General features: G+C 55.4%; 1 protein-coding gene across 1 annotated transcript in view; it reads left to right on the forward strand.

The window, feature by feature from the left end:
* Positions 1–19,335, forward strand: part of LOC137307831 (autism susceptibility gene 2 protein homolog) — a 53,821-nt gene extending 34,486 nt beyond the window's left edge. Inside the window, exons 3-9 of the mRNA XM_067976927.1 lie at positions 1,457–1,642; positions 6,597–6,688; positions 10,028–10,063; positions 11,561–11,590; positions 12,930–13,022; positions 17,360–17,411; positions 19,238–19,335. Coding sequence (XP_067833028.1) covers positions 1,457–1,642; positions 6,597–6,688; positions 10,028–10,063; positions 11,561–11,590; positions 12,930–13,022; positions 17,360–17,411; positions 19,238–19,249 — 501 coding nt within the window. The 3' untranslated portion in view covers positions 19,250–19,335. The remainder of the gene's footprint in view (positions 1–1,456; positions 1,643–6,596; positions 6,689–10,027; positions 10,064–11,560; positions 11,591–12,929; positions 13,023–17,359; positions 17,412–19,237) is intronic.
* The last annotated feature ends 177 nt before the right edge of the window (positions 19,336–19,512 follow it).

Genomic DNA, 19,512 nt, shown 5'->3' on the forward strand with positions numbered 1-19,512 from the left:
GAGTGGGGCAGTGGGATTAGTTTGGGGATTGATACAGGGCTATGGGGGGGGGGGGGGAGAGTGGGGCAGTGGGATTAGTTTGGGGATCGATACAGGGCTATGGGGAGAGAGTGGGGCGGTGGGATTAGTTTGGGGATCGATTCAGGGCAATGGGGAGAGAGCGGGGCAGTGGGATTAGTTTGGGGATTGACACAGGTCTATGGGGAGAGAGTGGGGCAGTGGGATTAGTTTGGGGATTGATACAGGGCTATGGGGAGAGAGTGGGGCAGTGGGATTAGTTTGGGGATCGATACAGGGCTATGGGGAGAGAGTGGGGCAGTGGGATTAGTTTGGGGATCGATACAGGGCTATGGGGAGAGAGTGGGGCAGTGGGATTAGTTTGGGGATCGATACAGGGCGATGGGGAGAGAGTGGGGCAGTGGGATTAGTTTGGGGATCGATACAGGGCTATGGGGAGAGAGCGGGGCAGTGGGATTAGTTTGGGGATTGATACAGGTCTATGGGGAGAGAGTGGGGCAGTGGGATTAGTTTGGGGATTGATACAGGGCTGTGGGGAGAGAGCGGGGCAGTGGGATTAGTTTGGGGATCGATACAGGGCTATGGGGAGAGAGCGGGGCAGTGGGATTAGTTTGGGGATGGATACAGGGCTATGGGGAGAGAGCGGGGCAGTGGGATTAGTTTGGGGATGGATACAGGGCTATGGGGAGAGAGCGGGGCAGTGGGATTAGTTTGGGGATTGATACAGGGCTATGGGGAGAGAGCAGGGCAGTGGGATTAGTTTGGGGATTGATACAGGACTATGGGGAGAGAGTGGGGCAGTGGGATTAGTTTGGGGATTGATACAGGGCTATGGGGAGAGAGTGGGGCAGTGGGATTAGTTTGGGGATTGATACAGGGCTATGGGGAGAGAGTGGGGCAGTGGGATTAGTTTGGGGATTGATACAGGGCTATGGGGAGAGAGTGGGGCAGTGGGATTAGTTTGGGGATTGATACAGGGCTATGGGGAGAGAGCGGGGCAGTGGGATGAGTTTTAGTTTGCTGTGCCAAGGACACAGCATCACGCTGATGGTCTCCTCCTGCAGCTTGACCCGAGTTGCTATGAGAAGGTGGGGTTATTCCCCCTCCTTGTCCTGCTCCATCCTGGAACTAACACAGACGAGAGGTTCAATGCAATCTGAGACCCGGCTCAGTGCCGAGGGCAACGGGGAGTCTGCACCCGGGTGCAACGGCTGAGCTGGCAAGGGGAAAATGGCTGCGCTTTCTGGGACCGTTGAGATTCCCTGACCCTTTCATTATCCGTTTATAATGTGTTGAGTGTTGATAGGCTTTCGATTTTTTGGCAATCGCGGAACGAAATCGAGACCGTGTCCCCTCGCGGGCTGATGAAAGGACTTTTGGCCGTTCCCTGAAACCTGTTAACGCTGCTCGTTCTCTTCCCACACCCCCAACCCCACAGAACGACACGCTGCTGAAGCCTCCCGAACGGGTCGACAACCAGCGGAAGAGGCAGGACAAGAGGAAGTCCGAGGAGAATGGACCGAGCTCTCCGTCTGAGGGGCGGAGGAGGGGCGAGGGCTCGGACCGGGAGCAGAGCCGCCACAACGGGGACAGGGACCGCAGGAGACCCCCGCCTACCAAAAAGGTCGGTTCCATCAACAGAATAACAGATACCCGGGAGTGAGTTACAGACTGGAATCCAATTGAGGGGTTCGGGGAGGTTTATATATAGAATAACAGATACCCGGGAGTGAGTTACAGGCTGGAATCTAATCGAGGGGTTCGGGGGGGTTTATATATAGAATAACCGATATCCGGGAGTGAGTTACAGACTGGAATCTAATCGAGGGGTTCGGGGGGGATTTATATATAGAATAACAGATACCCGGGAGTGAGTTACAGACTGGAATCTAATCGAGGGGTTCGGTGGGGGTTTATATATAGAATAACAGATACCCGGGAGTGAGTTACAGACTGGAATCTAATCGAGGGGTTCGGGGGGTTTATATATAGAATAACAGATACCCGGGAGTGAGTTACAGACTGGAATCTAATCGAGGGGTTCGGGGGGGGTTGATATATGGAATAACAGATACCCGGGAGTGAGTTACAGACTGGAATCTAATCGAGGGGTTCGGGGGGGTTTATATATAGAATAACAGATACCCGGGAGTGAGTTACAGACTGGAATCTAATCGAGGGGTTCGGGGGGGTTTATATATAGAATAACAGATACCCGGGAGTGAGTTACAGACTGGAATCTAATCGAGGGGTTCGGGGGGTTTATATATAGAATAACAGATACCCGGGAGTGAGTTACAGACTGGAATCTAATCGAGGGGTTCGGGGGGTTTATATATAGAATAACAGATACCCGGGAGTGAGTTACAGACTGGAATCTAATCGAGGGGTTCGGGGGGTTTATATATAGAATAACAGATACCCGGGAGTGAGTTACAGACTGGAATCTAATCGAGGGGTTCGGGGGGTTTATATATAGAATAACAGATACCTGGGAGTGAGTTACAGACTGGAATCTAATCGAGGGGTTCGGGGGGTTTATATATAGAATAACAGATACCCGGGAGTGAGTTACAGACTGGAATCTAATCGAGGGGTTCGGGGGGTTTATATATAGAATAACAGATACCCGGGAGTGAGTTACAGACTGGAATCTAATCGAGGGGTTCGGGGGGTTTATATATAGAATAACAGATACCCGGGAGTGAGTTACAGACTGGAATCTAATCGAGGAGTTCGGGGGGGGGGTTTATATATAGAATAACAGATACGTGAGTGATTTCGACTGTGTATTTGAACCTGTGAATTATTCCATTCCTCCCCTCGCTGCAGTTTATAAGTGAAGTTTCTTGTATTGTGGGTCTATTTTTGGTTGTGACTAAATTTCAATGTGGATGCCCGTTGCCCCAGCACTTGCCGATGAGTTAATAATTGATCAAAATGCTGGAAGTTCAGCCAGGGAAAGTTAGCTGTTGAGTGCTGGCAACTATTTAAGATAAGCAGTTAATTATTTTAAAAAAGGCAAGTCAAATTGGTGAAGTTTCTCGCGGGCCGGTCCCGCCTGGCGTTGCGGGAAAGCTTGTTATATTTGTGTCGTTCTGAGTTCCCGGACTCGGGCTCCGCTGCTCCTTCACTGCCCGACTGGGTGTCCTGCTCCACCCTGTGGCCATTTGGAGTTCCTGCAGTGGACGGCTTTCAACCGTCAGAAACCCAGGCTCGAGAGTTGTCTCAAAGCACATCACGGAAAACCGCGGAGGTTTATAGTACAGGAGGCCGTTCAGCCCGTTGCGCCTGTGCCGGCTGCTTGCTGGAGCAATTGGAAATTAGCCCCGCTCTCTCCCCATAGCCCTGTATCGATCCCCAAACTAATCCCACTGCCCCCGCTCTCTCCCCATAGCCCTGTATCGATCCCCAAACTAATCCCACTGCCCCGCTCTCTCCCCATCGTCCTGTATCGATCCCCAAACTAATCCCACTGCCCCGCTCTCTCCCCATAGTCCTGTATCAATCCCCAAACTAATCCCACTGCCCCGCTCTCTCCCCATAGTCCTGTATCGATCCCCAAACTAATCCCACTGCCCCGCACTCTCCCCATAGTCCTGTATCGATCCCCAAACTAATCCCACTGCCCCGCACTCTCCCCATAGCCCTGTATCAATCCCCAAACTAATCCCACTGCCCCACTCTCTCCCCATAACCCTGTATCGATCCCCAAACTAATCCCACTGCCCCCGCTCTCTCCCCATAGTCCTGTATCGATCCCCAAACTAATCCCACTGCCCCGCACTCTCCCCATAGCCCTGTATCAATCCCCAAACTAATCCCACTGCCCCACTCTCTCCCCATAACCCTGTATCGATCCCCAAACTAATCCCACTGCCCCGCTCTCCCCATAGCCCTGTATCAATCCCCAATCTCATCCCACTGCCCCGCTCTCTCCCCATAGCCCTGTATCAATCCCCAAACTAATCCCACTGCCCCACTCTCTCCCCATAGCCCTGTATCAATCCCCAAACTAATCCCACTGCCCCGCTCTCTCCCCATAGCCCTGTATTAATCCCCAAACTAATCCCACTGCCCCGCTCTCTCCCCATAGCCCTGTATTAATCCCCAGACTAATCCCACTGCCCCGCTCTCTCCCATAGCCCTGTATCAATCCCCAAACTATTCCCACTGCTCCGCTCTCTCCCCATAGCCCTGTATCAATCCCCAAACTAATCCCACTGCTCCGCTCTCTCCTCATAGCCTTGTATCGATCCCCAAACTAATCCCACTGCCCCGCTCCCTCCTTATAGCCCTGTATCGATCCCCAAACTAATCCCACTGCCCCGCTCTCTCCCCATAGCCCTGTATCGATCCCCAAACTAATCCCACTGCCCCGCTCTCTCCCCATAGCCATCAATCCCCAAACTAATCCCACTGCCCCGCTCTCTCATAGTCCTGTATCAATCCCCAAACTAATCCCACTGCCCCGCTCTCTCCCCATAGCTCTGTATCGATCCCCAAACTAATCCCACTGCCCCGCTCTCTCCCCATAGTCCTGTATCAATCCCCAAACTAATCCCACTGCCCCACTCTCTCCCCATAGCCCTGTATCAATCCCCAAACTAATCCCACTGCCCCGCTCTCTCCCTCATAGCCCTGTATCGATCCCCAAACTAATCCCACTGCCCCGCTCTCTCCCCATAGCCCTGTATCGATCCCCAAACTAATCCCATTGCCCCGCTCTCTCCCCATAGTCCTGTATCAATCCCCAAACTAATCCCACTGCCCCGCTCTCTCCCCATAGCCCTGTATCAATCCCCAAACTAATCCCACTGCCCCGCTCTCTCCCCATAGCCCTGTATCAATCCCCAAACTAATCCCACTGCCCCGCTCTCTCCCCATAGCCCTGTATCAATCCCCAAACTAATCCCACTGCCCCACTCTCTCCCATAGCCCTGTATCAATCCCCAAACTAATCCCACTGCCCCTGCTCTCTCCCCAAAGCCATGTATCAATCCCCAAATCCCTCAACCAACATCACTAAAAGATAGATTATCAGGTGATTATGACAATGCTGTTTGTGGGATCTTGCTGTGCGCAAATCTGCTGCCGCGTTTCCTACATTGCAACAGTTACCGCACTTCGAAAAGTACTTGATTGGCCGTGAAGCGCTTGGGACGTCCTGAGGCGGTGAAAGGGGCTGGAGAAATGGGAGTTTTCGGGCGCGGGCCAGCCGGCCTTGCCGATTGGATTCGCGCTCTGTGGGCGGTGGGGCCAGCCAGTGCAGCGTGACGGCCACCGGTGGAGGTTTCGGAGTTGGACTGCGAGAATTCCTGTTGGCCTCGGGTGCAGGGAAGGAGAGGAAGAAAATGCTTCAAATAACTAGAGAGTGCTTCCCCCCCCCCCCCCCCCCACCCCGCCCAGACAGCCGGGTGCAAGGAGAGAGGTGCCAGACAGTAAATCGCTCCGAGCTCTCTCTCTCCCTCCCCTTCCTGGAGGTTCCTCTGTTTGAGCCGTGGGATCCGGCAGCGTGACCCAGGGGCTTGGTGTCGCATGAGTGGGGGAGGTGGGGCGTTTTTCTGCCTGTGGGTGCCCTCGCTGGCTATCGCGTAATGACTGGTCAGACGCGGACTCACGCCGATAAAACAGGGAAGGCACAAGGCCCGCCAACAAGTGGGGGTGCGGGGAGTTTACAGCACAGAAACGGGCCATTCGGCCCGTGCTGGCGTTTGCGCCCCGCACGAGGCGCCTCCTGCTGCCTTGCCTTCGCCTCGCCCGACCCTTCAGTTCCCTTTCCCCCTCGTGCTTGTCCAGCTGGCCCTTAAATGCGTCGATGTTATTCGCCTCAACCACTCCGTTTGATGGCGGTTTCCGCGTTCTCAGCACCCTGGCATTATCGACAGGGCCTTTCACCACCTCGGGATGTCCCAAAGCGATCGACAGCCAGCGAGGTGCTGTTGGAAGTGCGGTCACGGTTGTAATGTGGGAAACGCAGCAGCTAATTTGCGCACAGCAAGATCCCACAAACAGAAACGTGGTAATGACCCGGATCATTTTTTTTTTAATGACGTTGGTCGAGGGATAAATATCGGCCCCAGGACACCCGGGGAGAACTCCCCCCCTGCTCTTCTTCCAATAGTGGCCGTGGGATCTTTTACACCCACCCTGAGAGGGGCAGACGGGGCCCTCGGTTTAACGTCCCATCCGAAAGACGGCAGCGCGGCGCTCCCTCGGGCACCGACCCTCCGACGGCGCGGCGCTCCCTCGGGCACCGACCCTCCGACGGCGCGGCGCTCCCTCGGCACCGCCCCCCCGGAGTGTCGGCCTGAATTTCACGGTCAGGTCTCCGGAGTGGGGGCTCGAACCCTCGACCTTCGGACTCTGAGGCGAGGGTGCTGCCCGCTGAGCCACGACAGTCAGATCATTGGTCCGGCCGAAGATGTCCTTTTCCCCTCCTGGGTTGGGTGAGTGGGACGGGGGTGGGGAGGGGGGGGAACGGGGGCTCGGCGAGCTTGATTTTTGAGTGAAACCCCCCCCCCCCCCCCCGCCCGTCCCCAAACTCACTCTCCTCCTTTTGCCTTTCGAACCTGCAGGTGAAGACCAAGGGCCAGGCGAGAGGGAGCGAGAGCGCAGGTGGCGAGAACGCAGCTCCCAGCACAGCAGCTCGCGAGGCGCGGGCAGCGACGTGAGTATCCGCGCGGGCTCGCTCGGAGTTCCCCCCCCCCCCCCCGCAGCGCGCACGTGTTTTATTTTTTTTATACCCGCTATTCCGGACCCCAAGCGCCGGCTCCTTGTCGCACCGGCCGCCAGCGACAGCTGGGTCTGGAGCACGGTTGCCAGCTTTGGGTGCTGAACTGCCTCTTTTCCCTTTTGAAGGCTCAGGTGGGGCGAGGGGGGGGGGCGGGGGGGGGGGGGCGGTGGAATGGTCTGCTTCGGTCCTGGGGTCAGTCAGAGTTCAATCGCTGCGTCGTGACGGAATTACGCGGGCTGTCGGGCGTTTGTAAATTTCAGGCTGCGGGCCGAAAACAACAGCACGTCTCTCTCTCGCTCCTCTCTCTCGCTCCCTCTCTCTCGCTCCCTCTCTCTCGCTCCCTCTCTCTCGCTCCCTCTCTCTCGCTCCCTCTCTCTCGCTCCCTCTCTCTCGCTCCCTCTCTCTCGCTCCCTCTCTCTCGCTCCCTCTCTCTCGCTCCCTCTCGCTCCCTCTCGCTCCCTCTCTCTCCCTCTCTCTCGCGCTCTCTGTCTCCTCTCTCTGTCTCCTCTCTCTGTCTCCTCTCTCTGCCTCCTCTCTCTGCCTCCTCTCTCTGCCTCCTCTCTCTGCCTCCTCTCTCTGCCTCCTCTCTCTGCCTCCTCTCTCTGCCTCCTCTCTCTGCCTCCTCTCTCTCTCTCTCGCTCTGTCTCCTCCCTCTCCCTCTCTCTCCTTGTCTTCTCTTTCTCTCTCTCTCTGTCTCCTCTCCCTCTCTCTCCCTCTGTCTTCTCTCCCTCTCTCTCTCTGTCTTCTCTCTCTCTCTCTCTTCTCTCTCTCTCTCTTCTCTGTCTTCTCTCGCTCTCGCTCTCTCCTCTCTCTTCCCTCTCTCTTCCCTCTCGCGCCCCCTCTCGCGCCCCCTCTCGCGCCCCCTCTCGCGCCCCCTCTCGCGCCCCCTCTCGCGCCCCCTCTCGCGCCCCCTCTCGCGCCCCCTCTCGCGCCCCCTCTCGCGCCCCCTCTCGCGCCCCCTCTCGCGCCCCCTCTCGCGCCCCCTCTCGCGCCCCCTCTCGCGCCCCCTCTCGCGCCCCCTCTCGCGCCCCCTCTCGCGCCCCCTCTCGCGCCCCCTCTCGCGCCCCCTCTCGCGCCCCCTCTCGCGCCCCCTCTCGCGCCCCCTCTCGCGCCCCCTCTCGCGCCCCCTCTCGCGCCCCCTCCCTGTCTTTCCTCTCTCTCTCTCTCCCTCTCTCTCTCTCCTTCCCCCTCTCTCTCCTTCCCCCTCTCTCTCCTTCCCCTCTCTCTCCTCCCCCCTCTCTCTCCTTCCCCCTCTCTCTCCTCCCCCCTCTCTCTCCTCCCCCCTCTCTCTCCTCCTCCCCCCTCTCTCTCCTCCTCCCCCCTCTCTCTCCTCCTCCCCCCTCTCTCTCCTCCTCCCCCCTCTCTCTCCTCCTCCCCCCTCTCTCTCCTCCTCCCCCCTCTCTCTCCTCCTCCCCCCTCTCTCTCCTCCTCCCCCCTCTCTCTCCTCCTCCCCCCTCTCTCTCTCCTCCCCCCTCTCTCTCTCCTCCCCCCTCTCTCTCTCCTCCCCCCTCTCTCTCTCCTCCCCCCTCTCTCTCTCCTCCCCCCTCTCTCTCTCCTCCCCCCTCTCTCTCTCCTCCCCCCTCTCTCTCTCCTCCCCCCTCTCTCTCTCCTCCCCCCTCTCTCTCTCCTCCCCCCTCTCTCTCTCCTCCCCCCTCTCTCTCTCCTCCCCCCTCTCTCTCTCCTCCCCCCTCTCTCTCTCTCCTCCCCCCTCTCTCTCTCTCCTCCCCCCTCTCTCTCTCTCCTCCCCCCTCTCTCTCTCTCCTCCCCCCTCTCTCTCTCTCCTCCCCCCTCTCTCTCTCTCCTCCCCCCTCTCTCTCTCTCCTCCCCCCTCTCTCTCTCTCCTCCCCCCTCTCTCTCTCTCCTCCCCCCTCTCTCTCTCTCCTCCCCCCTCTCTCCCTCAATTACTCTTTCCACTTTGATAGCCTCAAAACTCTGATTTGTGGCCTTCTCCCTCTGCCTTGGCGAATGGAGGCTTCGGGCTGTTAATTGACAGGGAGGAGGGTGTGCTCCAGTCGACCGGGTTTCCCAATCCCTCCACGGCCTCGTCCCTCCCTATCCCTGTAACCGCCTCCAACCCTAAAAGTCGTGTCCCCCTGCCCCAGAACCCTGCGTTCCCCCGACCTCTTGAACGTTTCCCTCCACTCTCCCATTGGTGGCCGTGAAAATCACGTTACTGATTTTTTTTAAAACAAGTATCGGCAGGTGAGCAATGGGGGGTCTGGAATTGGGCCTTTTTTTCCCCCCTAAACGTCAGCCAAATACAAACGGGGCCTCGTGTTGTTCTATATTTAAAAAAAAAGAAATAGGAGCAGGAGTAGGCCATTCGGCCCCTCGAGCCTGCTCCGCCATTCAATCAGATCATGGCTGATCTTCGACCTCAACTCCACTTTCCCGCCCGATCCCCATATCCCTTGATTTCCCCTAGAGTCCAGAAATCTATCGATCTCAGCCTTGAATATACTCAACGACTGAGCATCCACAGCCCTCTGGAGTAGAGAATTCCAAAGATTCACCACCCTCTGAGTGAAGAAATTCCTCCTCATCTCAGTCTTGGATGGCCGACCCCTTATCCTGAGACTGCGCCCCCTGGTTCCAGACTCTCCAGCCAGGGGGAAACAGCCTCTCCGCATCTACCCTGTCGAGCCCTCTTAAGAATTTTATACGTTTCAATGAGATCTTCTAAACTCCAGAGAATATCGGCCCATTCTATATTACGTCAAGTGTCCCCAACCAGTTACTTAACAGAAGGTGTATTCAAATCCCTCCATGGCCCCTCACCCCCCCCCCCACCTTCCCTGTCTCTGTAACCTCCTCCAGCCCCCACAACCCTCCGAGATCTCTGCGCCCCTTCGGTTCTGGCCTCTTGTCCGTCCCTCGATTTCCATCGCCTCACCATTGGCGGCCGTGCCTTCAGCCGCCGGGCCCCTAAGCTCTGGAACTCCCTCCCTAAACCTCTGCGGTCTCTCTCTCTCTCTCTCCTTCTTAAGACCCTGCCTCTTTGACCAACCTGTCCCAATATCTCCTCATGTGGCCCAGAGTCAGATTTTGTCTGATTTACGCTCATGTGAAGCGCCCTTTTACCACGTTACAGGCGCTGTAAGTTGTGTGGTGCCGGTTTCGAATCGAACGAGGTGCGTCTCACCCTCTGCGGTTTAAAGGCGAGCCCTTCGGATTCTGCGAATCGCGTGCAGGCCTGGACACAGCGGTGTTTCGAGCCCACCCTCAACTGAATATTTCTTCCGTGTTTTCATTTTACTTATTTCCTCCTTGTAGGTCTCTGTGCACTCGAGTTTGGGAACAGGATACTTTGTGAGTATTCGCCGTTAAAACTCTGCGACATCGTGGGCCTACCCACACACGCAACTCTCGCGACTGCCCGTCCGTCACGCCCGGCGCCATGGTTTTAGCGACGCCCTTGTGACGTTGGGTTCCATCGCTCCACCATTGGCGGCCGTGCCTTCAGCCACTTAAGCTCTGGAATTCCCTCCCTAAACCCCTCCGCCTCCTTTAAGACGCTCCTTCAAACCTACTGTTTGACCGAGCTTTTTTAGGTCACCTGTCCTAATATCACCTTGCGTGGCCCGGTGTCCATTTTATGTCCGATTAACTCTCCTGCGGGAGCACCTTTGGACGTTTTTACGACCTTAAAGGCACTATATGAATGCAAATTGTTGCAATACCTGCATCTAATATTGGGAAGCCTGTTGCCATTGGGGGCACTGCGACAGGAGTTTTTTTTTATTCGTTCATGGGATGTGGGCGTCGCTGGCGAGGCCGGCATTTATTGCCCATCCCTAATCGCCCCTTGGAAGGTGGTGGTGAGCCGCCTTCTTGAACCGCTGCAGTCCGTGTGGTGAAGGTTCTCCCACAGTGCTGTTAGGAAGGGAGCTCCAGGATTTTGACCCAGCGACGATGAAGGAACGGCCGATATATTTCCAAGTCGGGATGGTGTGTGACTCGGAGGGGAACGTGCAGGTGGTGTTGTTCCCATGTGCCTGCTGCCCTTGTCCTTCTAGGTGGTAGAGGTCGCGGGTTTGGGAGGCGCTGTCGAAGAAGCCTTGGCGAGTTGCTGCAGTGCATCCTGTGGATGGTCCACACTGCAGCCACGGTGCGCCGGTGGTGAAGGGAGTGAACGTTTAGGGTGGTGGATGGGGTGCCAATCAAGCGGGCTGCTTTGTCCTGGACGGTGTCGAGCTTCTTGAGTGTTGTTGGAGCTGCACTCATCCAGGCAAGTGGAGAGTATTCCATCACACTCCTGACTTGTGCCTTGTAGATGGTGGAAAGGAGTCACTCGGGTCCGCCCACTGCAGCTGAAGGACACACTGCCTCCTCCAGTCAATCATGAGCGAGGCCACAGGCCGTTCTCCAGAAGCGCCTCAAAAGACTTGCATCTCTATAGCACCTTTCAGGATGGCCCAAAACTTTTCACAGCCCAAAACTTTTCACAGCCCAAAACTTTTCACAGCCAATGAGGGGCTTTGTGAAGTGCGGTCGCTGTTGTAATGTAGGGAAACGCGGCAGCCATTTTGACCACAGCAAGATCCCACAAACAGCGATGTGATAAATGATCCAGATAATCTGTTCCAGTGATGTTGGTCGAGGGATAAATATCGGGGCCCCAGGACCCCGGGGAGAACTCCCCCCTGCTCTTCTTCCAATAGTGGCCGTGGGATCTTTTACACCCACCTGAGGGGGGGGCGCGCTCTCCCTTGCTCCCTCTCTCAGAAGTGAAGTTGTTTTGTTAATCTCGTGTGTCTGTTTGGTGGCGATACTCACTTCTGCCCCTGTGTTTTTTTTGTTTTCCAGTGCGATATTGAAAGTGATCCGGATGACAAGGTAAGAGATTTAATAATTCCCCTCCCCACCATAGGTATTTAATCTTTTAGCTGTGTGTTTGCTGCTTGTCCTGGCTTTCTCAGCTTGGACACAGAACTGCGTTGTAGCAGGAAGCAACACGAGGATACGCGAGTCAGTGTGTGACCATTATCGATCGCGACCTGTTACCTCTCTCTCTTCCCCCCCCCCCCCCGCCCCCCCCCACTTCCTTTCCCCAACTCGCCCCACACCCGTCCCCCATCTCCCCTCCACCTCCTCTCCCCCACCTTTCTCCCCTCCCTCCTCCCTCTTCCCCTTCGTCTCCCCTCGCCCCACACCCGTCCCTCATCTTCCCTCTCCCTCCTCTCCCCCACCTTTCTCCCCTTTCCATTTCCCCCTCTCCCCTCCCCCTCGCCCCACACCTGTCCCCTCTCCCCCACATCTTTCCCCCTCCCTCCTCCTCCTCTCTCTTCCCTCCTCCTCCTCTTTCTCCCTCTCCCTCCCCACCTTGACAAGTCTCTGAATCATGAACTGAACATTCAGAACTCCCTCCTGTCAGTCTTTTCGAAGATCAAGCGGTGATCTAATCGAGGGGTTTAAGATGATTAAAGGATTCGATGGGGTAGAGAGAGAGAGAAACTATTTCCTCTGGTGGGGTGGGGGGGGGGGGCGGGGGGAGTCCAGAACAAGGGGGCAGAGCCTTAAAATCAGAGCTCAGCCGTTCAGGGGGTGACGTCAGGAAGCATTCCCTCACACAAAGGGGGAGTGGAATCTGGAACACTCCTCCCCCGAAAAGGCTGCGTATTCTGGGGGTCACTTGGAGCTTTCAAGACAGAGACCGGTGGAATTTTGTTGGGTGAGGGTCTCGACGGGATACGGAGCAACCGCAGGTAAATGGTGTTGGGGGACCGATCGGCCATGATTCGATTGAATGGCGGAAGAGGCTCGAGGGGCTGAACGGCCTCCTCCTGTTGCTCGTTATCCCGTCGGGGGGGGGGGGGGGAGGGGGAGGGGGTGGCGGCAGCTCAGAGCGTCTCGGAGTGGGAACCGAGGGGTGGGACTTTCTCCCCGGCGTGTTACACCCTCCGCGTGTCGGACTGTTCAGCGGGCTGTTCACGATTTGCCGGAATCCGGTCTGTGTGGGATGGGCGGTGAGGGGGGTGGGTTTTAAAAACTTGCCTTTTCCGGGCCCTGCGCCGCCGCTGTTGCCGCTCAGCCCTACGGCGATTTCAGGGAGGGGCCTCGGTCGTGCTTTCTTTCCCCCGTCCCCCGCCCCCGCCCCCACCCAGACTTTGGCTTGCCCACACTGAGCAGACGAACTCTCCGTAAAGCCTCCTTCCTCTTGCTTTGTTTTCCTCAGCCCTGCGGTGGCGAGCCAGTGCGCTGCCCCAACCTCGAATTTCCCTCCACTCAGCAACAAGTGCTGCAGACCGTGTGGCAAAGGATCTCGCTCGTGAGTAAAACCCCGCCTCGGTTCGCGTGTCGCAGAGCGAGGCCGCTCCTCGGGCGTATATCCAAGCTCGGCCTCATCCGCTCTCGTCATAAACCGCCGCGTTAAACCATCGTCACGGCTCCAGGCTTCAGGGGGGGGGGTTTATATATCGAATAACGGATAACCGGGAGTGAGTTACAGACTGGAATCTAATCGAGGGGTTCGGGGGGTTTATATATCGAATAACGGATAACCGGGAGTGAGTTACAGACTGGAATCTAATCGAGGGGTTCGGGGGGTTTATATATGCAATAACAGATACCGGGAGTGAGTTACAGACTGGAATCTAATCGAGGGGTTCGGGGGGTTTATATATAGAATAACAGATACCCGGGAGTGAGTTACAGACTGGAATCTAATCGAGGGGTTCAGGGGGTTTATATATAGAATAACGGATAACCGGGAGTGAGTTACAGACTGGAATCTAATCGAGGGGTTCGGGGGGGTTTATATATAGAATAACAGATACCCGGGAGTGAGTTACAGACTGGAATCTAATCGAGGGGTTCGGGGGGGTTTATATATAGAATAACAGATACCCGGGAGTGAGTTACAGACTGGAATCTAATCGAGGGGTTCAGGGGGTTTATATATAGAATAACAGATGCCCGGAGTGAGTTACAGACTGGAATCTAATCGAGGGGTTCGGGGGGGTTTATATATCGAATAACGGATAACCGGGAGTGAGTTACAGACTGGAATCTAATCGAGGGGTTCGGGGGGGTTTATATATCGAATAACAGATACCCGGGAGTGAGTTACAGACTGGAATCTAATCGAGGGGTTCGGGGGGTTTATATATGGAATAACAGATACCCGGGAGTGAGTTACAGACTGGAATCTAATCGAGGGGTTCGGGGGGTTTATATATCGAATAACAGATACCCGGGAGTGAGTTACAGACTGGAATCTAATCGAGGGGTTCAGGGGGTTTATATATAGAATAACAGATACCCGGGAGTGAGTTACAGGCTGGAATCTAATCGAGGGGTTCGGTGGGGGTTTATATATAGAATAACAGATACCCGGGAGTGAGTTACAGACTGGAATCTAATCGAGGGGTTCGGGGGGGTTTATATATAGAATAACAGATACCCGGGAGTGAGTTACAGACTGGAATCTAATCGAGGGGTTCGGGGGGGTTTATATATAGAATAACAGATACCCGGGAGTGAGTTACAGACTGGAATCTAATCGAGGGGTTCGGGGGGTTTATATATAGAATAACAGATACCCGGGAGTGAGTTACAGACTGGAATCTAATCGAGGGGTTCGGGGGGGGGGGTTTATACATAGAATAACAGATACCCGGGAGTGAGTTACAGGCTGGAATCCAATCGAGGGGTTCGGGGGGGGTTTATATATAGAATAACAGATACCCGGGAGTGAGTTACAGACTGGAATCTAATCGAGGGGCTCGGGGGGTTTATATATAGAATTCCAGATACCCGGGAGTGAGTTACAGGCTGGAATCCAATCGAGGGGTTCGGGGGGGTTTATATATAGAATAACAGATACCCGGGAGTGAGTTACAGACTGGAATCTAATCGAGGGGCTCGGGGGGTTTATATATAGAATAACAGATACCCGGGAGTGAGTTGCAGGCTGGAATCCAATCGAGGGGTTCGGGGGGTTTATATACAGAATAACAGATACCCGGGAGTGAGTTACAGACTGGAATCTAATCGAGGGGTTCGGGGGGGTTTATATATAGAATAACAGATACCCGGGAGTGAGTTACAGACTGGAATCTAATCGAGGGGTTCGGGGGGTTCAGATATAGAATAACAGATACCCGGGAGTGAGTTACAGGCTGGAATCTAATCGAGGGGTTCGGGGGGGTTTATATATGGAATAACAGATACCCGGGAGTGAGTTACAGACTGGAATCTAATCGAGGGGTTCGGGGGGTTTATATATAGAATAACAGATACCCGGGAGTGAGTTACAGGCTGGAATCTAATCGAGGGGTTCGGGGGGTTCATATATAGAATAACAGATACCCGGGAGTGAGTTACAGACTGGAATCTAATCGAGGGGTTCGGGGGGTTTATATATAGAATAACAGATACCCGGGAGTGAGTTACAGACTGGAATCTAATCGAGGGGTTCGGGGGGTTTATATATAGAATAACAGATACCCGGGAGTGAGTTACAGACTGGAATCCAATCGAGGGGTTTGGGGGGTTTATATATCGAATAACAGATACCCGGGAGTGAGTTACAGGCTGGAATCTAATCGAGGGGCTCGGGGGGTTTATATATAGAATAACAGATACCCGGGAGTGAGTTACAGGCTGGAATCTAATCGAGGGGTTCGGGGGGGTTTATAGAAAGAATAACAGATACCCGGGAGTGAGTTACAGGCTGGAATCTAATCGAGGGGTTCGGGGGGGTTTATATATAGAATAACAGATACCCGGGAGTGAGTTACAGACTGGAATCTAATCGAGGGGTTCGGTGGGGTTTATATATAGAATAACAGATACCCGGGAGTGAGTTACAGGCTGGAATCTAATCGAGGGGTTCGGTGGGGTTTATATATAGAATAACAGATACCCGGGAGTGAGTTACAGGCTGGAATCTAATCGAGGGGTTCGGGGGGTTTATATATAGAATAACAGATACCCGGGAGTGAGTTACAGACTGGAATCTAATCGAGGGGTTCGGTGGGGTTTATATATAGAATAACAGATACCCGGGAGTGAGTTACAGACTGGAATCTAATCGAGGGGTTCGGGGGGTTTATATATAGAATAACAGATACCCGGGAGTGAGTTACAGACTGGAATCTAATCGAGGGGTTCGGTGGGGTTTATATATAGAATAACAGATACCCGGGAGTGAGTTACAGACTGGAATCTAATCGAGGGGTTCGGGGGGTTTATGTACAGAATAACAGATACCCGGGAGTGAGTTACAGGCTGGAATCTAATCGAGGGGTTCGGGTGGTTTATATATAGAATAACAGATACCCGGGAGTGAGTTACAGACTGGAATCTAATCGAGGGGTTCGGTGGGGTTTATATATAGAATAACAGATACCCGGGAGTGAGTTACAGACTGGAATCTAATCGAGGGGTTCGGGGGGTTTATGTACAGAATAACAGATACCCGGGAGTGAGTTACAGGCTGGAATCTAATCGAGGGGTTCGGGTGGTTTATATATAGAATAACAGATACCCGGGAGTGAGTTACAGGCTGGAATCTAATCGAGGGGTTCGGGGGGTTTATGTACAGAATAACAGATACCCGGGAGTGAGTTACAGGCTGGAATCTAATCGAGGGGTTCGGGTGGTTTATATATAGAATAACAGATACCCGGGAGTGAGTTACAGACTGGAATCTAATCGAGGGGTTCGGGGGGTTTATATATAGAATAACAGATACCCGGGAGTGAGTTACAGACTGGAATCTAATCGAGGGGTTCGGTGGGGTTTATATATAGAATAACAGATACCCGGGAGTGAGTTACAGACTGGAATCTAATCGAGGGGTTCGGGGGTTTATGTACAGAATAACAGATACCCGGGAGTGAGTTACAGGCTGGAATCTAATCGAGGGGTTCGGGTGGTTTATATATAGAATAACAGATACCCGGGAGTGAGTTACAGACTGGAATCTAATCGAGGGGTTCGGGGGGTTTATATATAGAATAACAGATACCCGGGAGTGAGTTACAGACTGGAATCTAATCGAGGGGTTCGGTGGGGTTTATATATAGAATAACAGATACCCGGGAGTGAGTTACAGACTGGAATCTAATCGAGGGGTTCGGGGGGTTTATGTACAGAATAACAGATACCCGGGAGTGAGTTACAGGCTGGAATCTAATCGAGGGGTTCGGGTGGTTTATATATAGAATAACAGATACCCGGGAGTGAGTTACAGACTGGAATCTAATCGAGGGGTTCGGGGGTTTATATATAGAATAACAGATACCCGGGAGTGAGTTACAGACTGGAATCTAATCGAGGGGTTCGGTGGGGTTTATATATAGAATAACAGATACCCGGGAGTGAGTTACAGACTGGAATCTAATCGAGGGGTTCGGGGGGTTTATATATAGAATAACAGATACCCGGGAGTGAGTTACAGACTGGAATCTAATCGAGGGTTCGGTGGGGTTTATATATAGAATAACAGATACCGGGAGTGAGTTACAGACTGTGTAAATGCAAGTTGGTGGAGTACATTCGCAAGTCAGTTCCATGTTCTGACCCAACTCTCTATGCAGCAAGACAGTGTTGACAAAATGTTCTCTCTCTCCCTCTCTCTCTCTCTCTCTCCCCCCCCAGGCCACCACCGATGACGGACTCTCAAACCTCTTCACCGCAGCCACGAAGAAAGGTAGGCTCTTCTCTCGTCCTCATTCCTTTCTTTGATCTGTGGTATGATGCCCTTGCCTCCCCCGCCCAGGTTTGACCCGGTCAGCTCCTCTCTGACCCGCTGCACCTGCGATTTCCCCCAAAGGTCACACCTTACGTCGGGCTGAGGCGGTCAATTCTCCCGCACCCCCACCGCGAGGGTTGTGCGGTGCTGCTGAGACTGAGGAGGGACTTGTGCGGGGGGAGACACATCAGACGGGGCGCAGGCTGCGTGCACGCACCTGTCCCGGGAGAGGAGGCCATTCTGCCGCTCGCACACGATCGGACCCGTGGCTGATCTGTGCGCGGTCACAGGAGGCAGCCAGCTCAGCGCCTCGTCACGTCCTTGTGGCGTTTGCCTCGAGGTGAAAGTGGGGGTGCGCGAGGTGCGATAGTCAGCACGACGTTTGCGGGTTTCCTGCATCGTCTGGTCGGGTGTCAGCCATGGCTCAGAGCCAGCGCGCTCTCCTCTGGGCCAAGTCCCACCCGAGAGACTTCAGCCCCGTAATCCAGGCCAACACTCTCGGCGCTAGTACCGAGGGAGCGCCGCACTGTGGGAGGGTCGGTACTGAGGGAGCTCCGCACTGTGGGAGGGTCAGTACTGAGGGAGCGCCGCACTGTCGGAGGGTCAGTACTGAGGGAGCGCCGCACTGTGGGAGGGTCAGTCCTGAGGGAGCGCCGCACTGTGGGAGGGTCAGTCCTGAGGGAGCGCCGCACTGTCGGAGGGTCAGTCCTGAGGGAGCGCCGCACTGTCGGAGGGTCAGGACCGAGGGAGCGCCGCACTGTCGGAGGGTCAGGACCGAGGGAGCGCCGCACTGTCGGAGGGTCAGTACTGAGGGAGCGCGGCACTGTCGGAGGGTCAGGACCGAGGGAGCGCCGCACTGTCGGAGGGCTGGTACCGAGGGAGCGCCGCACTGTGGGAGGGTCAGTACTGAGGGAGCGCCGCACTGTCGGAGGGTCGGTACTGAGGGAGCGCCGCACTGTCGGAGGGTCAGTACTGAGGGAGCGCCGCACTGTCGGAGGGTCAGTACTGAGGGAGCGCCGCACTGTCGGAGGGTCAGTGCTGAGGGAGCGCCGCACTGTCGGAGGGTCAGTACTGAGGGAGCGCCGCACAGTCGGAGGGTCAGTACTGAGTGAGCGCCGCACTGTCGGAGGGTCGGTACTGAGGGAGCTCCGCACTGTGGGAGGGTCAGTACTGAGGGAGCGCCGCACTGTCGGAGGGTCAGTACTGAGGGAGCGCCGCACTGTGGGAGGGTCAGTCCTGAGGGAGCGCCGCACTGTGGGAGGGTCAGTCCTGAGGGAGCGCCGCACTGTCGGAGGGTCAGTCCTGAGGGAGCGCCGCACTGTCGGAGGGTCAGGACCGAGGGAGCGCCGCACTGTCGGAGGGTCAGTACTGAGGGAGCGCCGCACTGTCGGAGGTGCCGTCTTTTGGATGAGACGTTAAACCGAGGGCCCCGTCTGCCCCTCTGAGGCGGACCGAAAAGATCCCACGTCCACTATTGGAAGAAGAGCAGGGGGGGAGTTCTCCCCGGGGTCCTGGGGCCGATATTTATCCCTCGACCAACATCACTTGAAAAAAACCCAGATGATCTGGGTCATTGTCAGATTGCTGTTTGTGGGATCTCGCTGTGCACAAATTAGCTGCCGCGTTTCCTACATTACAACAGCGACCGCACTTCGAAAATTGTGCTTCATTGACTGTAAAACGCTTTGGGACGTGTTGAGGCGATGAAAGGCGCTGTCGAAATGGGAGTTTGTCCTTCGATTGTGGCTCATTCCCTGCTAACGGTCGTCTGTCCTGATTTGCAGCCTCTGACCTGAAGGGCGAGCTGACTTCAAGCTGCGACGCCAAAGTCTCCGGGCTGGAGAGAAGCCAGGAGAGGAACCACGAGTCGGACAAGGACCCCCTGCTCGTGCCTTCGCTGTCCAAGGAACTTCGGTCCCGGGCCGCCCCCAACTCCAGCCAGCCCCCTGCCTCCTCGCTGGCCGAGACGGACCCCTCAGCGAGCGCCCAGGCCCAGGCCCAGGCCCAGGCCCGTGACCGGACCCCAGCCCACCATCAGCAGCGTCACCCGACACCGGCA

Source organism: Heptranchias perlo, unplaced genomic scaffold (genome assembly GCF_035084215.1).
Source record: "Heptranchias perlo isolate sHepPer1 unplaced genomic scaffold, sHepPer1.hap1 HAP1_SCAFFOLD_1125, whole genome shotgun sequence".
In the NCBI taxonomy this organism is placed as follows: domain Eukaryota; kingdom Metazoa; phylum Chordata; class Chondrichthyes; order Hexanchiformes; family Hexanchidae; genus Heptranchias; species Heptranchias perlo.